Source organism: Prionailurus viverrinus, chromosome X (genome assembly GCF_022837055.1).
Source record: "Prionailurus viverrinus isolate Anna chromosome X, UM_Priviv_1.0, whole genome shotgun sequence".
Lineage (NCBI taxonomy): Eukaryota > Metazoa > Chordata > Mammalia > Carnivora > Felidae > Prionailurus > Prionailurus viverrinus.
In genome coordinates this window covers 109,530,642-109,554,025 of record NC_062579.1, presented here as the reverse complement: position 1 = coordinate 109,554,025, position 23,384 = coordinate 109,530,642, and the positions used below count along the sequence as shown (strand labels likewise).

Genomic DNA, 23,384 nt, shown 5'->3' with positions numbered 1-23,384 from the left:
GGATTATTAAATGTTAGTGAGTCATTGTTAATTTTAGTACATGTGATCATAGTATTATGGACTGTTTTTAGAAACTTTATCTGTCAGAGGAGTATGCTGAAGTATTGATGTATCTGGGATTTGATTTAAAATATTCCATGAAAACTATAAGAAAAGGGATAAAGGAAGCAAAAACATTGGTAGGTTTTGAATCTGGAGATGGGTTTAGGGTACTCATTATACTATTCTCTCTACTTGTGTGTATGTTAAAAATTCAACATACATTTGAATGCACATTTCTAAAAGTCCCATATGGCAATGCAATTATCTGTGCCTAGGGAACAGATAAATCAGAAATATCACAATTATCTCAATTTCCACTGAAATATAATTGCCTTTGCTTTCCTTTACTGGTATTATTTTTTTTTTTTAACTAAAGATTTAAAATGAGGCACAAAAACAGTCACGTGACAGTTTTTATCTTGTGCTGACGGGTTGACTCTGAATTGGCTGTTCGATTCAATTAAACTAACTATATAAAGAGTTTGGCTAAAATATAAGACTTGCAGTACTGCAATTTTGCTGATGAAATACTTCCATCATTTAGAGAGGGGAAGGGAGGAAGTATGTAAATGTGGTGAATGGCATCATGGGAAAAATAAATTTGTTATTGATCACACCTCAGATACCAGCCCAAGGGGAGAAAGGGAAGTACACATGTCTGGCTATTCTGAAATCCCCTTCGTGGTACCTCAGCCCCCCACCCCCTGCCGCTCCATGAACAAATCTCACCATGCTATTCATGATGGCTTCAAGCAAGCTATTGCCCATCCCAGGGTAATTGCATTGTTTTTTTGTTCGTTGTTTTTTGTTTGTAAGTCTCTGGAAACCAGAACATCTGAAGATTTAAAAAAATTCCTAAGAGGCATTTCAGACAGGAGAAAGAAAAATGCAAAGAGAATGATCAGAGCTTCATTAAGGGAAGTAGGGTGGTTACCAGCACTATCAAAGGACAGCAACCAATTCATTGTATGTACCTTTAAAACTAAATGATCATCAGAGTGTAAGGAATATACTTGAACAACTCAGTAATGCAAACCACCAGACACGTTAAACACAACTTTAACAAAATTCGTATTTCAAAGCAAATAAGAAATATGCTTTATACAATTATCTCACCCTAATCACCCATCAAGGAAAACATTTTCAGGACCTTGAATTCATGCTCCTTTATTAGCTTCAATTGCTTTAAGAACCTAGAATTTTTTCTTTGGAATTCATTTGTTAAAAAACAAGTGTTCCACTAATTTCAAGATGTCTCCTTCTCTTCTGCCTACTTCCAAATTGCTGAGGTTTTTACTACGTTGCAATAGCAGAAAATAACCAAATACAATGTGCATAATGTATCTCTAGCTTCATATACCATCCTGCAAAACACAGCAACACAAAATTATGAGATAGCAGTGTTTACCTATTCAAATGATTAAAGAAATCTAAAATACAACGGTAGATTTTTCATGATTAAATGATCATGACCTTTAATATGATTAATTTCATTTCCTTGGTCGCATGTCAGTGACCATTTTAAGGCCAGCATGACCAAGATGAGAATTCAGGAGTCTTAAGTTCCTATCTGCTATTTCAACATTTCTACCTACTTTTAACAATTTACATCCAAGTGGTGCTTTGATCTTCAGACCTGTTTATTTATTTCCCCATTCTCTTCTGCTCTGCTTTATGCCACTGTCACGAACTTCATCCTACGTGGTAGAGTCCTTGCAAACAACTGTGCTTTTCTTGCAGAATCTGCCTCCCAAGGCAGCCAGATTCTCACACTTCTCTACAGCTCACAGAACAACCTGCTGTTCCATCATACAGGAAGGACATCACCCCCCATACACACCCATACACTCAGAGCAAGCTCATGTGCATACCCGCATACACACACACGTGCGCCCAGGACATGTGCATTTCAGATCTCAGAAATTCCTTGGCCTAGCTTCCCTGGCTGCTACTCAGAGAGCCGTTCCTTCCCCACAGAGCATATGCTCACTTGGTTTGCTGCTAGGGAATAGATCTCATCTACTCATGTCTTCAACTTCCACACCAAAAAGTTTGCTCCCGGATCTAATCACTGTCCAGATTCTTTCTGGACCTTATCTGTAGCTAGATATCATCCCAGTTCTGGCCCAAGGCACCATAGAAACAATAACCTGGAATCCTAACAGGGCAACAAGCACTTTTCATTCACCACTGTAGCATTAACTCCTCTCAGTATATCTGGACCACTGATAATTACGAATGAGTGATTTGTGGTCTTCCTGGGTCCTTTTCGTAGCTTTCAGCTCTTGCCCACCACTTTCTCACATCTACTCCCAGTTTGGGCTTCAACCTCCTTTGCTAAGCCATATCCATGCATTCTTACCCTCCAGAAACAACATTCCTGGGCCAGAGAAATCACTCCTGCCCTCAACTTTACCTGTTTACTAAGTAAACTGGCTGGCCACCTCTTAGTCCCACAGAGTAAACGAGGTCTCAACCATTCTCTCATTTCTACTCTCCCTGAGCCTGTTCTGTACCTGTTCACCCCCTGACGTTTTCCTACTAAAGCCAAACTCACAGCAAAACACCTGCTCTGAAAGTTAGACTTCCGATCCCGAGTCTGGGAGTTAACAGCACATGTTTAGTGAGTGCTCACCATGTGGCAGGGACAGGTGTAAATACCTCATGGGTGTGATCTCAACAAATACAAACATGTGTGGAGACCAGTATGATGACCAGTATCTCATTTAACCCACACTGTGCGGTTTACCAGTACAAATAAAAGCATAACCAGCCTCAAAAGGTCTTATGCAATAGGCAAGTTTATTATGTAAATTAGAGATCTTAAGGTAGGGCTGGCTCCAGCCATGGTACAATGAGTACATTTGGGCAGATACAGAGGATTCTGAACCCTTCACATCCTCTTCAATGTTCCTGGTGGACAGAGGTAACCCCCAAAAACCGCACAACCAAACCTCTCTAACATTTCAATGAGTTTAATGAGCACCCGCCCCACTCCCTCAATGCCTCTGAGCCCTCCAGGTCCACAAAGAGGTCCCAGCATAGCCCAGAGAGCAGTACGAGGTCTCGTTCAGGAGACAGCCAGGCATCTTGCCAATTTCTATAGGTAGGAATCTGGGACACATGTATGGGTGGGGATTCTAAGAGTGTTCACCTGGGGTGATGAAATGTTACGATCATGCTCTATTTACTATGCGTACCCTCACCTAGGATTTAGGATTTAATGTTAGCTCAAGCACTTGAAAGGGGGCTTTAGAACAATGTGCTACCTTATTAATCATAGTCTGAACTCAATAGCACCCCACAGGCAATAAGGATTAAGGGGCAGAATTTCCCTGGTGGTGTTGAGAGAACTTAAAGGCTCTGGAGGATAGTAACATTGTATGTCTGGATTTATGCCTATTGTCCCATTCTAATTATTAATAGTGCCCCCTTTCACTCTCAAACGTGTTCCAGTTTGGGACAGTGTGCCACCTGCCAAACCACCCCTTACCCATGCCACCCTGGAGGCCCCAGAGGACACTCACTCCCTTTGCCAGGGCTTTAAGAAATGCCTTGGCGGGGAGAGTACCAGAAGCCCTATATACAAAACCCTGTGGGCGCTGTCCTCTGTAGCCTGGAGGTGACAGTGGTGAGTACTGGGATTGAACTAGGTTTCCTGATCTCGGTGGTAGTAATGGGAGTCAGAGTGAAACTGGGAGAGGCCAATGATAGCACTTAACCATTAAAAGACACTCCTTTCTTTTTTCGTAGTGCTTGATATTTATTGAAAAGAACGTAAACGCTTTTTCCAGGTGGTATTGAGGAGCTGGGCTGAGTGCCTGTTTTTGTTTGTTTGTTTTGTTTTTGGCATTTTTGTCCAAATGCACACATCTGTGGGACTGCTGCAGTTTTGAAAGAAAAAGGACAGCTGTGCAAAACTGGTGCATAGGAGAAAAGAAATGTCAACAATTTGGCTGCCAGGCACGTTAGGCTCCTGCAGCAATCTGGTGGGGCAGGGGAGGACTCTGAGAGTAGGTAGGGAACTAACCAGGTTCAAAGACTGGCCCCTTCAGGGGTTGGTGAGTTGTCCGAATCAATGTCCGAGGACCAACTCAGGCATCTTCTAGGTCGGTCCTTGTTTTCAAGGCTGTGGTCTGTCGCTGGAATGTGGTGGATGGTGGTGAAGTGGCAGCGTAGGTCTCTGGGCAGATGGAGGCCTTGCAGTCGGCAGGGCTGTGCGTAGTCTCACCAGTTTGTAACAGGGGCCTGCCCTATAGCCGGGGCTCAGGACACAGTCCAAATTAGCAGGGCAGGGTCCTAGGGCTGGCCAGAGAGGGTGGCGGCACGCTTCAGAACGAGGCCCCAGCGGCAGGTTAACTGGGGTACAATTCCTGGAACAAAGGCAAGCACTACGGGGGGCGGTGAGGAGGAGAATCGGAGGGCAGGGGTAGGGAAGGGGATCGGAGGGCGAAACGGAGCTTGGCGGCTCCGGGCCGGGCGGGGGAGGGGGGGAGAGGATGGCGGCGTGCAGGGCCCTCCCCCCTGGGCCCGAGGGTCTCCCGGCCTAGTAATCATCTTCTTCGTCGTCGTCGTCGTCTTCTTCGTCGTCATCCCAGCCAAAACACTGTTTCATCTCATCGAGGAAGGCCCGGTAATCACCTAGGATGGGGCTATCCATCTCAATGTAGGGCACCACCCACTCCTCGGCTTCCCCGGTGAGCAGGCTGATTAGGAATGCCACCTTCATGGCGTCGTTGCAGAATCGGTTCTCGTTGACGAGCATGTAAGACGCCGTCTGCACGATAAACTCGGGGAGCCGGGAGCTCTCGCCGCTAAACGTTTCGGGGAAGGGCACCGGGCAGCTCGGCGGACGTACCTGGCGCAGCAGGGTGGCCCTCTCGCACACCAGCAGCCGTAGCTGTTCCATGAGCTGGCTGTTCTCGATGCTCAGCGCGCGGTGCCGCATCAGGAGCGCGTGCAGCAGTAGCACCAGCTCGTCCACCATGGCGAACGACTTGGAAGTGCAAGGTTGAGCTCGGCTCGGTTCGGCTAAGGTGCGCACTGAGGCCTCGCAGGAAGTGCGTGTCCGCGGAGGCGCACGGAGGCCAGGGGCGGAGGGCGGTGCGCGCAGGGGTCCGGCGGCTGCGCAAGCTCCGCCCGCAGAGCCACTGGGGCGGCCGGCGCGCCGGCGCGGCCCGGGTCGGGGGGCGTGGTCAGGGAAGCCACCGACTCCGCGTGGGGGCGTGGTCAGGGGGAGCGGGCCGAGCCTCTGGGACTCGGTCTGGGAAGGGGCGGCCGGGGTCGCCGAGCGGCGGGCCCGGTAGGATTCCAAGTCCGCCCGTGTAAAGGCAGGGGACCGCGGTGGCACCCCGGATATGGGCCCGGCTTTAGCCAGGAACGAGTGAGCGCCACAACCCATCTCTCAGAGAGAGCGAACCCGCTCAAGTTGAAAGGATTAATCACCGTGCAACTCAGCCGACTCACCCAATGCAGCGTTCCTTGTCGGGTCTGTGGCCGCTAGATTCCATTTGCGTGTTTTGTTAACACACTTCCTTGCTTATTTAAATCTCAGCCGCCCAGAGAGCTATTAGCACTAAGGGCCGCGCTGCGGGAGTCACATACCTTTCGGAGTTATGAAAGACCCTTAGGGCTCCTCTTTTAAAACAAAACAAACAGGGATTTTTCTTTAGTTGGGAAATAATGTATACCTACATCCTTCTTTTAAAAAAAAATTATTCTTTTAAACAGTGAACTGTAAAAAGTTCTGCAAAATCAACTTTCGAGAACCATTTGCAGGCTCTTGCCTATCTTTGACTATTTCATGTCCTAATGTTAGTCTCCCCAGGCCATCATTCATACATTATTCGTTGCTTAACAATGAAGACTTGTGTTTTTAAATGCTTTCGGTTTTCTGCTTTGAGTTTGATTATTTAAATAGCCGTTGACAACGAAGTTGGGTCCAGGACCTTAGAGCTGACATTATGTTGGCTGTGCTTTTAAAATATATCCCCAGTTCAGTCACCTCTTGTCACTGTTACCACTAGCACCCTGATCCAGCCTTCCTTTCTTCCGACCAATTACTTAGCTCTCACTCTTCTGTTCCTATAGCGTACACAGGAGTCCCCCCTTATCCATGGCTTCGCATTCCGGTGGTTTCAGTCACCTGTGTCAACGGTGGTTCGGTCTGGAAGTGGATGACCTTCCTTCCCACCTAGCCTCAGATCAAGACTAGCCAGATGCTGCATCACCATGCCTGTCATTCACCTCACTTCGTCTCATCACTAGGCATTTTAGCATCTCACATCATCACAACTAGGGTAAGTACAGTACAAGAAGATATTTTAAGAGATATTCTGAAACTTGTATTATAGTAAAGTGATATAAACATTCTGTTTTATTAGTTGTTAATGTCTTGCTCTGCCTAATTTATAAATTAAACGTTATCACAGGTATGTATGTATAGGAAAAAACCTGGTCTGTATAGGATTCAATACCGTCCTCAGTTTCACGCATCTACTGGGGGGGAGGGGGTCTTGGAATCGATCCTCCGGGGATATGGATATGGATATGGATATGGATATGCCCGTATTTCTCAGTGCCCACGGAGAAAGGCAGAGGACTTCTCCACAGAGTAGTCACAGGAATCCTTTGGAACAGAAGTTAGAACTTTTTATTCCCTTGCTCAAAATTCTCCAGCAGTTTTCCCCTCTCACTCAAAATAAAAAGCAAATTCTTGGGCATGGTCTACAAAGCCCTGCCTCACCCCCTCACCTATTCCCATCCGCTGCTCTAATCACATTGTCCTTCTTGCTGATCCTCAGTACACATCACGTAGCTCTGGCCTCAGGATCTTTGCATCTTCGATCTTTTCTGCCTTGCAAGGCTCTCTCCCCAGTTAGCTGCCTGACTCCTTCGCCCACTGTTTTCAGAGAAGACTTTTCCTGGCCACGTCATCTATCAGAACACCCTACTCTCTTGTCAGTAATGTCTAACCTCTTACCCTGCTTCAGGTCTCTACGTAGCATTTATCATACTAGTGGCCATGGTACCATATAGCACTTTGTTCATCAGTCTGCCTCCACTTTACAATGTAAGTCTCTGTGAAAAAAAAGACTTTGCTTTGTTAGCAGCTCTATCCCCAATGCCTAGAAAAGTGGCCCGGAGTAGAAGATCCACAAATATTTGGTGGGTGAAAGAATCTCAGGGTGCAGATGTTGAGCTAAAAATTAGAAGTGGTGGCTACACCAGGTGTTCAAAATACTCTTTAAATTGTCCAAAATGAGCTATCTCTGGTCATGAGTCAGTGAAATGATGACTGATGTAATACAAATGGCAAAGTGGGTTTTTAAACGTCCTATTTTGTATTTTTACAATAGAATTGAATGGGCATCCGTGGAAGTGAGAGGCTGAGAGGAGACAAACAGGGCAAGTCCAAGTAGGAAGGGGGGGGCACATAACACTACTGGGAGGGTGTGCAGCAGGGAGAGCATACAGGAGGCAATATGAGCCTTGGGCTCTCCTGTGGTATCGGCTCCCCCACTAGATGAGAAGCCCCCGGGGGCCGTGCAGAGACCCTCTGTCAGTCATTCTTGTGTTCAGCCTCTCACAGTGTTTACTGGGCACTGGAATGAAGGGAATGAAGGGGCAGGAAATATGAGGGGTAGGTATCTGGCCATTCTGCCAATTCCCAGCTGAGGGTAGAGGGTGGACCTGCTGGGCGGTTGTGTCCAGCTCCACTTTCCATGTCCAGACCCTAATACAAGAAGAGATGCCCGGGATTCTACTCCCACTAGCAAACATTGTGTGACAGCCACCATATCTGGTGATTGACATGAGCTGCCTCACTGACCCTGGAACAAGGGCCTTGCACAAGGATGGGCACTCTAGGAGCCTGAGACCCGGGAGAGCAATACGTTGGTGGCACAGCACCACAGTCTCGGCCTCTGTAACTCTGGTGCACACGCCCTCTCACTGCACAATTGTTACACACTGGGCCTCGGTGAATGAGGCAGGTCTGGTGGGGACCTAGAGATAATTAGGCCCCTGCTGCCCTAGTCCTCTTCCTTATGACCCTGTGGCAGAGGGAGTCTGGAAGGAAAACAGAAGAAGAAACCATTAGTAGCACCTCTGAGGGGGCTAGTGTTGCTAGGAAACAAGAAATGCCCTGACCAGAACTGATCACAGAGCTGAGCAGTGACTTTGGAAGGTGCTTTCCAGTTTGGATGGAGGGAGGAGAGACAGGCAGTTCATCAGTGACCCAAGGGGGAAGCAGCTGGGAAGAGGTGAGTAGGATCCATAGCCAAAATCATCATATAGACTCATAATGTTCATGATAACCAGTATGTGGGTACCCATGATGCTCTGCCACTAATGCTAAGGCGTGCTAGCCCTTCCTTCTCCATTTGTCTTGCTCAGGGCTGCACATCGCCTTCCTTGCTCCCTTTCTTCTCTCAAGTGACCCTTGGATGTTCCCTTTCACCCGTGCGAAGATGCCGGGGGCAGGGGCAAAGTACACTGTGTGTCTTTTCTCAGGCTCAGAAACTTTATCAGGACAGCTCTGGCTCGGAATGTTCTGAGGGTGGTTCACACCCCCACTATTTAGCAAGAGCATTGGCCCAAGGCCAAGGAAGTGATCTCTGGTGCTCCTCACTTCCACCACCTTCGAAGCTTTAAACCCTACCCTGGTATAAACTTGTAAAATTACAGCCAGACTTGTAAAATTGCCTTGAAACAAACATGAAAGTGTCCCTTGGTTCTTTAGCCTCCAGAAGGATATGTACAGATCGGACAAACCAGTGTGGTACTTGACTGTGAAGCCAGGTGCACAAAGCAGCTTTGGAGGGGATATTTGTAAGAGGGGCAAATGGATGCCACTAAGATCCAGGCTCCTGCCTATAGACCTGTCCCTTTCCTCCTTCTTAAGCAGGTACACTCTGGGCTACTTTTTACAGCACCCACATCAGGAGGGCTGTGGAGACCTCCAGCCTAGGGAGAGGAATGAGCAGGTACAGCTTACCAAAGTGTCCTAAAACATTTTTACATGTTTATTTACGTACTAAATTAATGTATTCTTATGGCTAAGAAAATTAAATAATACTGACATATTAAAATTAAAAGGAAACGTTCCTCGTACCTCACCTGCTACCTACAAAATCTCACTTGAAAATTCAAAATTCAGTTTGTCTCCTTCCAGATACATCCATGGGGTTTGCAGGATCCAAATACACATAGTTCTGCTAATAAACATATGTCAGTCCGTACATGTCCGTAGACACAGATAGGATACACAGAGCTGTCTTCTTAATGACTGCATAATACTCCACCCGAATTTCTAGGTACACTACTGCTTCGGAGCTAAAGACACCCAGCTCTGTTCATTTTCTCAGACGATGCAGGAGAAGGATCGTACCAAATACACTCACAGTCCCAAAGATGAGGAAGTGGAAGATCAGATTTCTTTTTTTTTATTTAAAATACCTTTTTTAACATTCATTTATTTTTGGAGAAAGAGACAGAGCACGAGCAGGGGAGGCATAGAGAGAGAGGGAGACACAGAATCGGAAGCAGGCTCCAGGCTCTGAGCTGTCAGCCCAGAGCTCGACGCGGGGCTCCGACCCACAAACCGTGAGATCATGGCCTGAGCCGATGTCAGACGCTTAACTGACTGAGCCCTCCAGGTGCCCTGGAAGATCAGTTTTCTATAACTGAATGATGATTTTTATAAATTAATGTCTTATTACTAAGTAATTTTCATTATCCATGTATATGTTTCTATTTTGCTATAACCTAGAGTTTATTTCCTTCAGTATATTGCACTAGATTTTTGTTCTCATTTTTTTTCATTCCTAATTCTTTTAATGTAATGAGTCACCTGGAACAGACAAGAACTTACACTTTTGGTTTGTTTCTAGCATTTTGATACATTTGTTGTTATAGATATTGGCATGTGTCCTGTCAATTTGTGTTTACTTGCTTTGTTTTAAATGTAGAATAGGCCTCTCTTTCAAATTGGTTGGTTACTTAATTAAGAGAGATGTTTCATGAGGCAGAATACGTGAAGTGAATCGAAGATAATCACAGATTCTTTGCCACTTAGCGTAATCAGGAGGTAGAAACAATTGTGGGTTTTTTGCCCCTTTAATCTGGGCTGACTTTGTGACTTGATTTGACAAAAAAAAAAAAATGGGATGGAAATAACTTATAACTTAGGAGGCAAGGTCTTAAAGACCTGAAGATTCTGCCTTTGCCACTCAGAATGCTCCCTACTAGGAGCCAGCGGCCAGATAAGAAGTCTAACCACCCTGGGACGCCTGGGTGGCTCAGTTGATTGAGCAGCTCACTTTGGCTCAGGTCATGATCTCACAGTCCGTGAGTTCGAGCCCTGAATCAGGCTTGCTGCTGTCAGCGCAGAGCCTGCTTCAGATCCTTTGTCTGCCTGTCTCTCTGCCCCTCCCTTGCTCATGCTCTCTCTCAAAAATAAATAAAAACACTTAAAATTTAAAAAGGAAGTCTAACTACCCTGATAACACTGTGCTGTGAGGAAGCTCAAGCTAGCCCCATGGAGCAAGGCTGCAGACACACATGAGAATGAAGCACCCCCCACCCCCTGGATGTTTCAACCTGAATGCAGCTGAGTGAATGACTCCAGCGGACCGCTTAGAGCCAAAACACTATCCTGAATTCCAAAACTACATGAATTCCCAATCTACAGAACCATGAACAAATAAAAGGGCAGTGGCTTTCAACCACAAAGGTTTGGGGTAGTTTGTTGCATGACAGTAGAGACTGAACCTGGAGAAATGGGGAGATGCCACACATAAAAGCATGCACCCCCTGCAAAAGCACTGACATGATACAGTGAATCTACAGTCCTATTCTCTTTTTGTTACATTCTGTATACGTCCACTTTGTATCAATCAATTACAGGGCCAGACTCGCAGCCAGAGTTGTTTACACCTTCCCTGAGATCCAGAGCCTTTACCCTGAAACGGTCTCCTTTTCTCAGTCTCACACACCAAGCAGTATTTCCACTGTCTTGAATCGACCCAGAGCCAGGCCCTACACAGCTAGAGACAGTCCCTCTGCCCCAAAGCCTTCTGGGATCATTTAAACTCGTGAATCCTAAACTCTTTACCCTGCATTGCCTAGCCTTTCTGGTGGGAACTCCAATAAGAGCTCTGTCCTGTATCTTCCCCTTACTCCCTTCTGCCTACTGACTAAAACCCGGTGCATCCCCGTGTGGCCTCGCATAGCGTGGTATGCCCTTTATTCTTGGCAAATATAAGGAATACAAATTTTATTCCAATGGCCTTGACCTGTCCATATAGTTAGGCATCTCCATAGTTTAAATTGCTGTGCGTACGATTGAGAGAAGTCCAAACTATTCCGCTCTAGTGGGGAGCTCTAAGGAGACCGCACATCTGTGTCATTGTGTGAGTGGCTGTACCCAAGTGGACATATGCCTGTTGCTGCCCTCTGCCACCAGCGATGCTACTTGTCATGAGAACTAGCAGGGTCACAGTATGACAAAAATAAAATCGAAACTGGCTATGTTTTCTCTAAGGCATATGCATGCTACGTAAATGCCGTGAAGCGCATTTCAGGGCAGCATCAGGGAAAGAAAAGAATTTGTGAAATTTGGGTTCAAATCGTCAAACTCCTGTTTACTGTGTGGCTTGAGCGAGTCGCTGAATTCTTCCGAGCTCAGTCTCCTTTTTAACAAATGTGTATAATAGGATCTAAATCACAAGACTGCAGTGAAGATCAAATGCTAAAATATAAAAGTATTTGGCAAACTACAAAGTGCTATACATAGATTGCATGTTATTTTTCCCTGGAGAATTATGATTTATTAGTCTTACAGTGACTATATTACCTGTATTTTAAATTTAATATGTAGTTTGTTCACCTCTCTTACTTACTTCTAGGATATAAATTTCGCTATAAAATTTAAATTAAAAAATGTTTACTCTTGAAAAAAAAAGTAGTTGGAAGAATAAAATACGATTTCATGGTAGTCGTGCTTGCTGCCAGTTCAAAACATGCTGCTCTCATAATGAGAAGACATGCTTTTTTAGGGAAAAGAAGTGTCTAGCCTAGCATTCTGAAGGCCATTGTATAGCATTTCCTATTTTCTCTCTCAGTCTTGGGAGACTTCATGCTCCATCTGGGTTGTGGATATATAACGCTCTGTCAGAGTAAAGAGGCGACTGTACTTCCAGAAACCTTCCTTCATCACCTTGCCACCATATCGGTCCTCCTGGGAGAGACCAGCAGCCCCAGGGCATCTGAGAGAAGGAAACAGGGTTTTCCTTAGCCCTAGGAGCATCTCTGGTCGGCCCTCAGCTGAGTTCCAGCATCCTCTCCTCTCAGCTTCCCTAGGCTTTCCTGCTAGCTGCCATCAGCTCCCTTGGCTCCTGTACACCCAGTGTCTAGTTCTCTCGATTTGGAAACTGGATTCTTTCCGTAAAAACCCTCCCTAGTTAAGAGGAAGTGTGTGCTGTATAAGAGTGATCCCAGGGGCTCCTGGGTGGCTCAGTCGGTTAAGCATCGACTCTTGATCTCTGCTCGGGTCATGATCTCAAGGTTCATGAGTTTGAGCCCTGTGTCAGCCTCTGTGCTGGCAGTGCGAGGCCTGCTTGGGATGCTTTCTCTCCCTGCATCTCTGCCCCTTCCCCATTCTCTCTCACACACACTCTCTCTCTTTCAAAAATAAATAAACTTTTTTTAAAAAAAGAGTAATCCCAGTACCTTTCTCAACTGTCATACTGTTTCCTGCAAGTGCCCCGGTGTTGGTGCAAAATGGAGATGGAATCCCAGAAATTCAGAGTTGGAGAGGACAGTGCTAGTTGCTCATTCTAAGGGCTATTTTGTTGTTAAATGAGAGAAGGACCTACAGAGTGGCCCGCTAATGAAAACCAATTATAAATGAGGAGCTGAAGTTCTAGTTCTAAAGCAGTAACTTGCATAAGGCAAACCTAAGATCCTATCTTTAAAGGCAGCATGGAATTATAAAAATAAAGTAGATTAGGGGAGGGAATACCTGGTCCAGGTCCTACATCTGACATGTTCTATCACAGATAAGCCATTGAGCATCTCTGAAACCCAATTTCCTTATTTGTAAAAAGTGAATAAACATGTCCCCTCACAAAGTTGGTGTGAGTCTCAAATGAGAAAATAAATATGAAAGTAAGTTTTAAAGTGTAAAATGCTTTTCATACACTAATTCTTAATTTCCTTTCTTTTAAAACTTGCTTTGAAATCATTTCAAATGTATAAAAGACTTGTAAGATTTTTATTAATTCCTACATATGCTTCCCCTAGGGGAACCAATTGTTAACATTTTACCGTATTTGGCATATCTTTCTCTCATAGTCAGTATTTTTGTGTGTATGTGTGTGTGATCTTTTTTCCTAAACCATTTGAAACCTGCAAACAGGAAAACTCATTTCCACTTATTATTACAGCATGCATTTACTGTAAGCGAGTACACTGTCCTACAAAACCACAGTCTAACTATCGAAATCAAGGAGATTAATATTGATATACTTTTAAATTTTTTTTTCAATTTTAATGTTTATTTATTTTGAGAGAGAGAGAGAGAACAGGGGAGGGGCAGAGAAAGGGAGAAAGAATTCCAAGTAGGTTCTGCACTGTCAGCACAGAGCCCAATGCAGGGATCGATCCCACAAAGCATGAGAGATTATCACCTGAGCTGAGATCAATAGCCAGACGCTTAACCTACTCAGCCACCTAGGAGCCCCAACATAATGCTACTTTTGAGTCCACTGACCCCATGAAGATTTTTCCCAATTGTCACCAAAAGGTCATTTTTAGGTCTACCATCCACTCCTGGATCACGTATTACATTTAGCTATCATGCCTCTTCAATCTTCTTCAGTCTGGAAGAGTTCTTCTGTCCTTCTTTGACATGACCTTGATAGTTTTGAACAGTACAGGCTTTTTAGTAACTTTACAAAGTGTCCCTCAGTTGCTGATATCTCTCCATTATTAGATTTATATTATGCATTTTTGGCAGGAATACCCCAGACATGTCACTGGGTTTTTTTCAGTGCACCGTGTCAGAAAGCACATGATGTTCTTGTGTTCCATCACCAGTGGTAGTATTTTATCAGTGGGTTAAGGGAACTTCTACCAGGCTTCCCCACTCCAAAGTTAAGATAATTATTTTGTACTCATTAAGAAATATTTAATATTAGTTTACGTTCTACTCTAAAAGAGAGTTTTCTGTCTTCTTTTATTCATGTTTATTTTTATCAGCATTGACCCTTGAATTATTATTTTATACAATAGATTATAATCGGTTACTATCTTTATTCATGCTGCTATTAAAATTTCCCAGATTTGAAGTGGGAATCCTTTTAGGCTGGCTCCTGTGTCCTCTGAATATGTTTACCGTATTCTTTAAGCACTTTCTTTCTGGGACAGTAAGATATTCTTGGCTCATCTTGTCCTTTTCCTGCCCCAGCTCTGGAATCAGCCATTTCTCTAAAGAACCCTCATTACCTTTAGTGGAGAATGGTTTTCAGAAATAAAGATATCACGGTTAGGAATGCAAATTGATATTATAGATTATAGATTTTTTACTTCTAGAACAACTATATAGGCATGTGGAAAGAAAGGTGAGCTTCAAATCTTACCTCATTTCATGTATAACCATTAACTTGAGATAGACCAAATAAAAGTAGAAGCTAAAACTATAAATGAAGCTTCTATCAATAAAAAAAACTTAGAAATTGGTTTCATAAAAATGAAAAATATATTGTTCATCAAAAGATGCTATTAAGAAAATGAGTAAGGTGTTAGAACTTAAGAGACTATCAACTTACAATGGGCTACTGTGTTCATCAGGTGTTGTATATGAACATCACAGTAACCACAAACCAAAAGCCTATAATAGATACACAAAAAATAAAGAGAAATGAATCCAAACATAACACCAAGGGAAATCATCAAATCAAAAGGAAAGAGAGTGAGAAAAGATGAAAGAAACAGAGAAGAACTACAAAAATAATCAGAAAACAATGAAAAAAAAGGCATCTTTTCTGACCACAACAGTTTGAAACTTGAAATCAATTACAAGGAAAAAGAAACTGGAAAAAAAACACACATGTGAAGACTGAACAATATACTACTAAACAACCAGTGGGTCAATGAAGCCATTATAGAGGAAATTATAAAATACCTTGAGACAAATTAAAATGGAAACATAATATTCCAAAACCTTTGGGACACAGCAAAAGCAGTTCTGAGGGAATTTTATAGTGATACAGGCCTACCTCAAGAAACAAGAAGAATCTCAAAGAATCTAACCTTATACCTACAGGAACTAGAGAAAAGCAAACAAAACCTAAAGTTAGTAGAGGAAAAGAAACAATAAAGATCAGAGCAGAAATAAATGAAATAGAGACTTTAAAAATGGAAAAAAAATAATGAAACTAAGAGCTGATTCCTTGAAAAGATAAACAAAATTGATAGACGGCTAGCCAGACTCACCAGTAAAAGAGAGGGACCAAGTAAATAAAATCAGAAATGAAAGAGGAGAAATTACAAATGACACCACAGAAATACAAAAGATGGTGAGAAACTACTATGAAAAATTATATGCCAACAAATTGGGCAAGCTAGAAGAAATGGATAAATTCCTAGAAACATGTAAACTACCAAAACTGAAACTGGAAGAAATAGAAAACTTGAACAATAACCAGCAAAAAAATTGAATCAGTAATCCTAAAACTCCCAGCATAAAAAGCCCAGGACCAGACAGCTTCACAGGTGAATTCTACCAAACTTTTAAAGAAGAGTTAATACCTGTCCTTTTCAAACTATTCCAAAAATTGAAAAGGAAGGAATGCTTCCAAATTAATTCTATGAGGCTAGCGTTACCTTGACACCCAAACCAGACAAAGACACTACAAAACTTACAGGCCAATATCCATCATGAATATGGATGCAGAAACACTCAACAGAATATTAGAAAACTGAATTCAACAATACATTAAAATGATCATGCATCACAATCAAATGGGATTTATTCCAGTGATGTAAGGATGGTTCAATATCCACAATCAATGAATGTGATACCCCACATTAACAAAATGAGGGATAAAAATAATATCACCTCAATAGATGCAGAAAAAGCATTTGACAATATTCAAGATCCATTCATGATAAAAATTCTCAACAAAGTGGGTATAGAGGGTACATATTTCAACATAATAAAGGCTGTATATGACAAAACCCAGCTAACTTCATACTCAATGGTGAAAAGCTGAAAGCTTTTTTCTAAGATCAAGAACCAGACAAGGATGCCCACTTTCCATTTTTATTCAACATAGTACTGGAAGTCCTAATGATAGCAATCAAACAAGAATAATAAATAAATGACATCCAAACTGGTGACGAAGAACTAAAACTGTCACTGTTTACAGATGATATACTATATATAGAAAACTGGGAGCATCTGCGTGGCTCAGTCAGTTACTCACCTGACTCTTGATTTCAGCTCAGGTCATGATTCCACGGTTCATGAGTTTGAGCCCAACATCAGGCTCTCTGCTGTCAGTGGGGAGCCCGCTTTGGATCCTCTGCCCCAGTTTTGCTGGCCCTCCCCCACTTGTGTGTGCACACTCTGCTCTCTCTCTCTCTCTCAAAAATAAATATTTAAATTTTTTTTTAAAAGGCAGAGGGTGCCTCAGTAGCACAGTTGGTTAAGCATCTGACCATTGATTTCACCTCAGGTCATGATCCCATGGTTCATGGGTTTGAGCCCCATGTCAGGCTCTGTGCTGACAGTGCAGACTCTGCTTGGGTTTGTCTCTTTCCCTGACTCTGTGCCCCTCACGCCTCTCGAAAGAAGGAAGGAAGGAAGGAAGGAAGGAAAGAAAGAAAAGAAAGAAAAAGAAAGAAAGAAAAGAAGGAAAGAAAGAGAAAGAAAGAAAGAAAGAAAGAACGAAAGAAAGAACGAAAGAAAGAAAGACAACTGAAGACACCACAAAATAACTATTAGAACTAATAAATGAATTCAGTAAAGTTGCAGGATACAAAATTAATAATCAGGTATACGTTACACTTTTTTAATTTGGAACATAGAGGAATTTTATTTTATTTATTTTTTAATATGAAATTTATTGTCAAATTGGTTTCCATACAACACCCAGTGCTCAGCCCAACAGGTGCCCTCCTCAATGCCCATCACCCACCCTCCTCTCCCTCCCACCCCCCATCAACCCTCAGTTTGTTCTCAGTTTTTAAGAGTCTCTTATGCTTTGGCTCCCTCTCACCCTAACCTCTTTTTTTTGTTTTTTCTTCCCCTCCCCCATGGACTTCTGTTGAGATTCTCAGGATCCACATAGGAATGAAAACATATGGTATCTGTCTTTCTCTGTATGACTTATTTCACTTAGCATCACACTCTCCAGTTCCATCCACGTTGCTACAAAAGCCATATTTCATTCTTTCTCATTGCCATGTAGTATTCCATTGTGTATATAAACCACAATTTCTTTATCCATTCATCAGTTGATGGACATTTAGGCTCTTTCCATAATTTGGCTATTGTTGAAAGTGCTGCTTTCAACATTGGGGTACAAGTGCCCCTATGCATCAGCACTCCTGTATCCCTTGGGTAAATTCCTAGCAGTTCTACTTTTGGGTCATAGGGTAGATCTATTTTTAATTTTTTGAGGAACCTCCACACTGTTTTCCAGAGCGGCTGCACCAGTCTGCATTCCCACCAACAGTGCAAGAGGGTTCCCGTTTCTCCACACCCTCGCCAGCATCTAGAGTCTCCTGATTTGTTCATTTTAGCCGCTCTGACCAGCATGAGGTGATACCTGAGTGTGGTTTTGATTTGTATTTCCCTGACGAGGAGCGACGTTGAGCATCTTTTCATGTGCCTGTTGGCCATCTGGATGTCTTCTTTAGAGAAGTGCCCCTTCGCCTCTCAAAAGGCCTATTTCTTCACTGCATTATTTGTTTTTTGGGTGTCGAGTTTGGTGAGCTCTTTATAGATTTTGGATACTAGCCCTTTGTCTGATACGTCATTTGCAAATATCTTTTCCCATTCTGTTGGTTGCCTTTTAGTTTTGTTGATTGTTTCCTTTGCAGTGCAGAAGCTTTTGATTTTGATGAGGCCCCAATAGTTCATTTTTGCTTTTAATTCCCTTGCCTTTGGAGATGTGTCAAGTAAGAAATTGCTGCAGCTGAGGTCAGAGAGGTTTTTTCCTGCTTTCTCCTCTAGGGTTTTGATGGTTTCCTGTCTCATATTCAGGTCCCTCATCCACTTTGAGTTTATTTTTGTGAATGGTGTAGGAAAGTGGTCCAGTTTCATTCTTCTGCATGTTGCTGTCCAGTTCTCCCAGCACCATTTGTTAAAGAAATTGTGGTTTATATACACAATGGAGTACTACAGGGCAATGAGAAAGAACGAAATATGGCCCTTTGTAGCAACGTGGATGGAACTGGAGAGTGTGATGCTAAGTGAAATAAGCCATACAGAGAAAGGCAGATACCATATGTTTTCACTCTTATGTGGATCCTGAGAAACTTAACAGAAACCCATGGAGAAGGGGAAGGAAAAAAAAGAGGTTAGAGTGGGAGAGAGCCAAAGCATAAGAGACTCTTAAAAACTGAGAAAAAACTGAGGGTTGATGGGGGGTGAGAGGGAGGGGAGGGTGGGTGATGGGTATTGAGGAGGGCACATTTTGGGATGAGCACTGGGTGTTGTATGGAAACCAATTTGACAATAAATTTCATATATTGAAAATAAAATAAAATAAAGAGACTGTCTTTTTTCCATTGGATATTCTTTCCTGCTTTGTCAAAGATTAGTTGGCCATATGTTTGTGGGTCTAGTTCTGGGGTTTCTATTCTATTCCATTGGTCTATGTGTCTGTGTTTGTGCCAATACCATGCTGTCTTGATGATGACAGCTTTGTAGTAGAGGCTAAAGTCTGGGATTGTGATGCCTCCTGCTTTGATCTTCTTCTTCAAAATTACTTTGGCTATTCGGGGTCTTTTGTGGTTCCATACAAATTTTAGGATTGCTTGTTCTAGCTTCAAGAAGAACGCCTGTGCAATTTTGATTGGGATTGCATTGAATGTGTAGATAGCTTTGGGTAGTATTGACATTTTAACAATATTTATTCTTCCAATCCATGAGCATGGAATGGTTTTTCCATTTCTTTATATCTTCTTCAATTTCCTTCATAAGCTTTCTATAGTTTTCAGCATACAGATCTTTTACATCTTTGGTTAGATTTATTCCTAGGTATTTTATGCTTCTTGGTGCAATTGTGAATGGGATCAGTTTCTTTATTTGTCTTTCTGTTGCTTCATTATTAGTGTGTAAGAATGCAACTGATTTCTGTACATTGATTTTGTATCCTGCGACTTTGCTGAATTCATGTATCAGTTCTAGCAGACTTTTGGTGGAGTCTGTCGGGTTTTCCACATATAATATCATGTCATCTGCAAAAAGTGAAAGCTTGACTTCATCTTTGCCAATTTTGATACCTCTGATTTCCTTTTGTTGTCTGGTTGCTGATGCTAGAACTTCCCACACTTTGTTAAACAACAGCAGTGAGAGTGGACATCCCTGTCGTGTTCCTGATCTCAGGGGGAAAGCTCTCAGTTTTTCCCCATTGAAGATGATATTAGCTGTGGGCTTTTCATAAATGGCTTTTATGATGTTTAAGTATGTTCCTTCCATCCCGATTTTCTCGAGGGTTTTTATTAAGAAAGGATGCTGAATTTTGTCAAATGCTTTTTCTGCATCGATTGACAGGATCATATGGTTCTTATCTTTTATTTTATTAATGTGATGTATCACACTGATTGATTTGCGAATGTTGAGCCAGCCCCGCAGCCCAGGAATGAATCCCACTTGATCATGGTGAATAGTTCTTTTTATATGCTGTTGAATTCGCTTTGCTAGTATCTTATTGAGAATTTTTGCATCCATATTCATCAGGGATATTGGTCTGTAGTTCTCTTTTTTTACTGGGTCTCTGTCTGGTTTAGGAATCAAAGTAATGCTGGCTTCATAGAATGAGTCTGGAAGTTTTCCTTCCCTTTCAATTTTTTGGAAAAGCTTGAGAAGGATAGGTATTATCTCTGCTTTAAATGTCTGGTAGAATTCCCCTGGGAAGCCATCTGGTCCTGGACTCTTATTTGTTGGGAGATTTTTGATAACTCATTCTATTTCTTTGCTGGTTATGGGTCTGTTCAAGTTTTCTATTTCTTCCTGTTTGAGTTTTGGAAGTGTGTGGGTGCTTAGGAATTTGTCCATTTCTTCCAGGTTGTCCAGTTTGTTGGCATATATTTTTTCATAGTACTCCCTGATAATTGCTTATATTTCTGAGGGATTGGTTGTAATAATTCCATTTTCATTCATGATTTTATCTGTTTGGGTCCTCTCCTCTTTTCTTTTTGAGAAGCCTGGCTAGAGGTTTATCAATTTCATTTATTCTTTCAAAAAACTAACTCTTGGTTTCATTGATCTGCTCTACAGTTTTTTTAAATTCTATATTGTTTATTTCTTCTCTGATCTTTATTATTTCTCTTCTTCTGCTGGGTTTGGGGTATCTTTGCTGTTCTGCTTCTATTTCCTTTAGGTGTGCTGTTAGATTTTGTATTTGGGATTTTTCTTGTTTCTTGAGATAGGCCCGGATTGCAATGTATTTTCCTCTCAGGACTGCCTTCACTGCATCCCAAAGCGTTTGGATTGTTGTATTTTCATCTTTGTTTGTTTCCATATATTTTTTTAATTTCTTCTCTAATTGCCTGGTTGACCCATTCATTCTTTAATAGGATGTTCTTTAACCTCCATGCTTTTGGAGGTTTTCCACACTTTTTCCTGTGGTTGATTTTAAGTTTCATAGCATTGTGGTCTGAAAGTGTACATGGTATGAGCTCAGTTCTTTTATACTTAAGAAGGGCTGTTTTGTGACCCAGTATGTGATCTATCTTGGAGAATGTTCCATGTGCACTCAAGAAGAAAGTATATTCTGTTGCTTTGGGATGCAGAGTTCTAAATATATCTGTCAAGTCCATCTGATCCAATATATCATTCAGGGCCCTTGTTTCTTTATTGACCGTGTGTCTAAATGATCTATCCATGTTGTAAGTGGGGTATTAAAGTCCCCTGAAATTACCACATTCTTATCAATGAGGTTGCTTATGTTTGTGATTAATTGTTTTATATATTTGGGGGCTCCCGTATTCAGCGCATAGACATTTATAATTGTTAGCTCTTCCTGATGTGTAGACCCTGTGATTTTATATAATGCCCTTCTTCATCTCTTGTTACAGCCTTTAATTTAAAGTCTAGTTTGTCTGATATAAGTATAGCTACTCCAGCTTTCTTTTGACTTCCAGTGGCATGATAAATAGTTCTCCATCCCCTCACTCTCAATCTAAAGGTGTCCTCAGGTCTAAAATGAGTCTCTTGTAGACAGCAAATTTGATGGGTCTTATTTTTTTATCCATTCTGATACCCTATGTCTTTTGGTTGGAGCATTTAGTCCATTTACATTCAATGTTATTATAGAAAGATATGGGTTAGAGTTATTGTGATGTCCATAGGTTTCATGCTTGTAGCGATGTCTCTGGTACTTTGTCTCACAGGATCCCTCTTAGGATCTCTTGTAGGACTGGTTTAGTGGTGATGAATTCCTTCAGTTTTTGTTTGTTTGGGAAGACCTTTATCTCTCCTTCTATTCTGAATGACAGACTTGCTGGATAAAGGATTCTGGGCTGCATATTTTTTCTGTTCATCACATTGAAGATTTCCTGCCATTCCTTTCTGGCCTGCCAATTTTCAGCAGATAGGTCTGCCACTAGTCTAATGGGTATCCCTTTATACGTTAGAGCGTGTTTATCCCTGGCTACTTTCAGAATTTTCTCTTTATCCTTGTATTTGCCAGTTTCACTATGATATGTCATGCAGAAGATCAATTCAGGTTACGTCTGAAGGGAGTTCTCTGTGCCTCTTGGATTTCAGTGCCTTTTTCCTTCCCCAGATCAGGGAAGGTCTCAGCTATGATTTGTTCAAGTCCACCTTCAGCTCCTTTCTCTCTCTCTTCCTCTTCTGAAATTCCTATTATATGGATATTGTTCCGTTTGATTGCATCACTTAGTTCTCTAATTCTCCCCTCATACTCCTGGATCTTTTTTATCTCTCTTTTTCTCAGCTTCCTCTTTTTCCATAATTTTATCTTCTAATTCACCTATTCTCTCCTCTGCTTCTTCAACCCGTGCTATGGCCGCCTCCATTTTATTTTGCACCTCATTTATAGCATTTTTTTTTAGCTCCCCATGACTATTTCTTAGTCCCTTGATCTCTGTAACAATAGGTTCTCTACTATCCTCTATACTTTTTTCAAGCCCAGCGATTAAGTTTATGACTATTATTCTAAATTCTTGTTCCATTATATTTCTTAAATCATTTTTGATCAATTCATTAGCTGTTGCTACTTCCTGGAGTTTCTTTTGAGGAGAGTTCCTCTGTTTCATCATTTTGGGTAGTCCCTGGGGTGGTGCCAAACTGCAGGGCACTTCCCCTGTGTCCTCTGGAGTAACTTGTGTGGGTGGGCGGGGCACAGTCAGACCTGATGTCTGCCCCCAGCCCACTGCTGGGGCCACAGTCAGACTGGTGTGTACCTTCTCTTCCCCTCTCCTAGGGGCAGGACTCACTGTGGAGTGGTGTGGCCCCTGTCTGGGCTACTTGCACGCTGCCAGGCTTGTGTTGCTGCTTCTATGGGATCTGGTGTATTAGCTGGGGTGGATCTGCAAGGTGCACAGGTGCAGGAGGGGCAGACTTAGCTCCCTTTGCCATCGGTGGTTCCATGCGAGAGGGGCCCTGCAGCACTGGGAGAGAGGCAGACCCGTCAAAGGGATGGATCCACAGAAGCACAGCATTTGGTGTTTGCCTGGCGCAAGTAAGTTCCATGACGGGAACTGGTTTCCTTTGGAATTTTGGCTGGGGGATGGAAGAGGGACATTGCACTGGCCAGGGCCTTTGTTCCCTCCTCCCCCAGGCTGAGCTCTGTCTTCCGGGGCTCAACAACTCTCCCGGTGTCCTCTCACCCTCCCCGCTCTCCAAAGCAGAGCTGTTCACTTTTAACATTTGAGATGTTAAGTCCTGCTGGCTGTCAGAATTCATGCAGTCCGGCCCCTTCGCTTTTGCAGGCCAGGCGTGGGGGCTCTGCCTTGCCGGGCTGGCTGCCCCTCCACCGCGCCGGCTCCCTCCTGCCAGTCCGTGTAGTGTGCACCGCCTCTCTGCCCTTCCTGTCCTCTTCCATGGGCCTCCTGTCTACACTTGGCATTCTGCTAGTCTT

The 23,384-nt window shown here is 42.8% G+C and overlaps 1 protein-coding gene across 1 annotated transcript; it reads right to left on the bottom strand.

Annotated features, from left to right (window-relative positions):
• Positions 1 to 4,100: 4,100 nt before the first annotated feature.
• On the bottom strand, positions 4,101 to 5,158 carry LDOC1 (LDOC1 regulator of NFKB signaling). The gene has a single exon (XM_047845046.1). The coding sequence runs from the start codon at positions 5,027 to 5,029 to the stop codon at positions 4,589 to 4,591; it is 441 nt and encodes a 146-aa protein (XP_047701002.1). The 5' UTR covers positions 5,030 to 5,158; the 3' UTR covers positions 4,101 to 4,588.
• Positions 5,159 to 23,384: the final 18,226 nt, after the last annotated feature.